General features: G+C 47.0%; 1 protein-coding gene across 1 annotated transcript; it reads right to left on the bottom strand.

Annotated features, from left to right (window-relative positions):
- Positions 1 to 294: 294 nt before the first annotated feature.
- On the bottom strand, positions 295 to 4,082 carry NUDT15 (nudix hydrolase 15). Its single transcript, XM_050937782.1, has 3 exons — positions 3,778 to 4,082; positions 3,430 to 3,626; positions 295 to 2,660 (listed from the first exon to the last, which is right to left on the bottom strand). Exons 1-3 carry the CDS (start codon positions 4,080 to 4,082, stop codon positions 2,521 to 2,523), a joined length of 642 nt encoding a protein of 213 aa, XP_050793739.1. The 3' UTR covers positions 295 to 2,520.
- Between the last annotated feature and the right edge of the window lie 438 nt (positions 4,083 to 4,520).

The raw sequence follows: 4,520 nt of genomic DNA, 5'->3' as shown, positions 1-4,520 counted from the left end.
TCACTAACAAGTGATGTCATCAAGAGATGTCGCCGCAGAAACACCGCAGAAAATAGGCAGCATTTTGGCAGATGCTCCACCGCCAGCCAAGACACAGGTGCATTTAGATGCCTCCGTGGGCACCACGTTGGGGACCCCTGGTCTACATACTCTGTATATTGTGTGAGTCTGAATGCAATAGGACAGTTTTGACACATTTCAACTGGACATGTGTTATTTTGTGCCCAACATTTTACCATGTAGCTCTCCTGCTCATTAGCAATGCAGACAAAAAATTAATCCATGATGAATTAATTCAGAGGTATAAAACATTTATTGCAACATAAAATAATTTTTAAATTAGGCCTGTCCCTTCACATTAGTGATCAGTGTCATCCAGAAACTAAGTTAGTACTGAATAATTTAATTTAATCTCTTCCTTTATTACCCTTTAGATTGATGGACAGGAGATCCGTCACCTCTTCTGACAGCCTTGTTTTTTAACATCTAGATGAGATAATTTCAAACTGCCTACACAGTGTACATGAAGTGTTGCTGTCAGGAAGATAACCTTAAATAATTTTTTGCAAAGGAAAATAACTCATACACAAATACACTACAGTAAGGTAAGTTTCAGTGAGTCTTAAATTGCAAAACTATTTTTAGCAATAAATAATCTTACCACTTTATGAAATGAACATTTTTTCTACAAGAGGTTACATATAGTTAAGCAGCACATTAAAAAAAATATTTCCCAGTGGGATTAGTTATAATCCATTGTGCCTTAACACCTTCCAATCACATGCCATCAACTTAGTAGCAGAAGCAGTACGAATCTTCTAAGTAAATGGAGCTGACTTTGCTTTGCATATAAAGTATGCAAGTGATTCACATACTTTAATACTGTTCATTTTAAAATTGAGTTTTACCTGAAAATGATTATCAATGCATTTGTCATTCTTCCTCTCTATGCAAGTGGTACAACCAATATTATCGCACTTTCCCCACCCCTCTTTCTGAATGTATTTTGTGGCTACAAAATATACTGTTAAAGACGACGCTTGAAGAGGAAAAACTGAACTAGTTCTATGAAGTTTTATCCAACAGATATTTAAAATCATAATTCTCAAAAATGCACAGTCAATGGAAAAACTCCCACTGACTTCAGTGGGATCAGGATTTGGCCCAGCCTGAATTCTTATTTATGAGTAAAATAGAATGGAAATCTTTAACTCAGTGCATATGAAATCTTTGCCTTCTGCAGTGTTACATGCTGCCAATTCATTTAAATTTTCAGTCTCAAATGGTTTGGTGATTAGGAGTTATCTGACCACTGTGTAATCACAGGGACCACAGCTTTCTGTCCAGTTTAATGGTGGCTGCACTCCTTATCTGAAGAGTGAATTAGTAATAGTCTGCCCAGTAGGAGTGATCATGAACAAGATTTAGAAGTTTTACGGTGTCAGTAGGCTATAGCATTCAAGCACTTCAAAAAATTAAAATATACAGCAACATAATTCACAACAAACACTAAGCGCGCTGTGCTGAAAAGTTCCCATGTTAGAACCATAATTAAGACTCAAAAGAAAGTCATGTCTGCTGCCACTACGCCTTGCTTATTTTATTCTCATGCTAAACGTGATAACTATTTTGAGGTCAACGTGTTTCGCAACATTAACATATGCTATTTGCCTTTTTATACACACAACTTTCCTTTGTGAGAAAGATATTATGCATGGGCATCAAAGGGAGATTAGCAGGATATAAGATTTGTTTGTGTGTTAACATTTTATAGCAGAGTGAATGCTTACTAACAAATCAGGTTTCATACCAAAAAGACTTCCCACCATGTGGGGTCCTAGAACTTTTCCCCATTCCTGTAAGCTAGGATATCTTTTCCCCACCCACTCTATTTCTGCTTTTCTCTTCAGCACTTAGCATGCTTCTGCAGCCAGTACAAGACACACTCAGTATGACACTCTCCCCCCCGCCAACAAAAAAACCTTCCATGTGGCAGCCAGTGGCATCAACTAAAATAATACAGGCTGATGTGAGGCTACAGTCAAGGTCTAGAAGTTGTTCTCACAACTATGACTGCAGAGTGGCAGCAAACAAGCCTTCTTTACTTTAAAACGAAAAACAAGAAGCTGAATGAAAGGGAAACTAAGTTTCTCCTGGGCTTGCTCCTGCAAACCCTTCCCTCAGGAATAGTTTTATATGAGTAGTTCCACAGACATCAATGGGACATATATAAAAGTTTATGGGGTAAGACACTAGAGTGCTAACAAATACATAGGATCCTGTAAAATAAGATAGCACATTTAATCTTTTTACTTTGAGAACATGTTTAACATTGAATGGCTCCAAAAGGAGTCCCATCTATTCCTGGGATACAAGGATGGTGACTGTGACAGAGACTCCAGATGTTAAAGACTGTAAAGCACTGCAACAGCTTTCTGACTTTGGCATTGACAGAATGCTGGGGGAGGGCACAAGATATCCCTGTCTTTTACACACTATACAATGAATTTACTATGCCATCTAGTGGTGATTTCCTGTGTATCCCCTGAGATGATTAAAGTCTTCTGTAAAAGGACTGTAACCTTGTTCCTTTAAACAGCGTAAAGACCAGAATAGTTGATCTAGTGGAGGAAATTCTTCCCATTTAACCCATTCCCAACCTGTACAAAAGAAAGAGGAAAAAGTGTCAGAGCCTGTAAAACAACTAGAGAGGGGCAATACCGTCCCAATACATTTACAAGGACAGTACTAGAGCAGAAATTACATCTGCAACATAAATGTAACATCCTGCACTATAACAATCAGAAAAAAATGGCACAAGAAATCCACAAAATTTTCTGAGATGTGTACCTAGTCCTTTATTCAAAGAAAGTGATTCAGGGTGGACATAATTTACCCACTCTCCCTCCTGCAGGGCCTATGTTGGCACAGTTCTCTGTTAGGGCTTATACTTTAACACAAAGCCTTGCTTTGGATATGATCTTAAATGCAGATCTCCTAAAACTAGAGCTGCGATTTGTACACAGATCTTGGGACGAAGATGGGGACTCTCTCAGCAGGCAGCCTGCCCAGCCAGGCTGCAGTGCTCCTACTTCAGCTGACAGAATCGCATTCTCCAGTGGCAGGGAAGCTGCTGAGCTGGATCACAGCAGGAGACTTTATTTTCCTTTCAGCTGATGAGCTCCCTCCTGCTCAGGATCTCAGGCACCTGGGAGTATCCGTTTCTGGATCTATTTATGTACGCGACTGCGCCTTGGCTCTGGTGTCTGCGGTGGAAACGGAGCAGAGGAGGCTGCGCGGGAAGGACGCGGTGTAAGGGTCTCCCCGGGGATGCTAACGGCGGGTGCGCGGAGCGTTTCCCCTACTGCTGTGGGGAGCGCGGCGGGGGTGTGTGTGGCGCTGCCCGGCTCCCGGCCTGGCCCCGCTTACTCTCGTTTTTCTCGGGCTCGCGGTTCCTGGGCTCGGGCTCGCGCTCCGTGTCCACCTCCCCCTTCATGAGGATGGTGACGTAGTGGTACCGGTCCGGGGCGCTGACCGCGTTCACCGCCGAGGCGAAGCGCACGTTCTTCAGGTGCAGCGCGGCCTCCTCCAGGGTCTCCCTCCGCGCGCACTGCGCCAGGCTCTCCCTGCGGGCGGGGGGGAGGGGCGGTGAGCGCGGACTGAACAGACCCTCCCTCCCCGCAGCGTCGCGCTCATTTCGCCGCTCGCCTGGCGCGCGACCGCCGACGCTGCGGGACGCCGGGAAGCGCGAAGGGCGGGACGGCGCGCGGCTCCTACCCGAATTCCAGGTGTCCTCCGGGAAGCTGGTAGGTGCCGGCCCCGACGGCGCCTTTCCTCTTGCCCAGGAGGACGCAGTCGGGGTGGGCGGGGCTGGTAATCACCACCCCCACTCCGACCCCGGGACACCCTCCATGCTGTCGCCGGCGAGTCACGACCACGTGACCGGAGGGACACACCCCCCGGCGGTTCCCCACTCGGAGCCTATGGCGAGCAGTCAGGAAGTGACCTACAGCGAGACGCATCCAATCCAGAAGGCCCCGATGCCGCCGTAGGAATTTGCCGGCACCTTCGAAGGTGCGCATGCGCGGAGAACGAGTTCGGCAGTCAATTATTGAAGCGCTCGTGGCGGCTGTGTCCTAGTGCATGCGCAGTAGTGGCAGCGTGAAGCCACTGGCGAGGGCTGTGTGGGTGCGGGACAGGGTAAGGTTGCCAAGCCTCCCGGATTGGCCTGGAGTCTCCCAGTGTCGGTGTCGATCTCCTGGTGGCTAATCAAACCAATCCGGGAGATTTTAATAGTCCGGTAAAAGTCCGGTGGGCGGCGCAGGGGGGATAAGGCAGGCTCCCTGTGCCTACAGGAGGTGACTGGCGTGTCCAGCTCCCAGGTGGAGGCATGGCCAGGTGGGTCTCTGCATGCACATTCCTGCCCCAAGCACCAAGTCTGCAGCTCCCATTGGCCAGGAACCGCAGTCAGTGGGAGCTGCAGGCATAGGCACCGACTTCCACTGTTCCTGGTGGGTGTT

This window comes from Gopherus flavomarginatus, chromosome 1 (genome assembly GCF_025201925.1).
Source record: "Gopherus flavomarginatus isolate rGopFla2 chromosome 1, rGopFla2.mat.asm, whole genome shotgun sequence".
Lineage (NCBI taxonomy): Eukaryota > Metazoa > Chordata > Testudines > Testudinidae > Gopherus > Gopherus flavomarginatus.
This window is presented reverse-complemented; position numbering and strand designations above follow the sequence as displayed.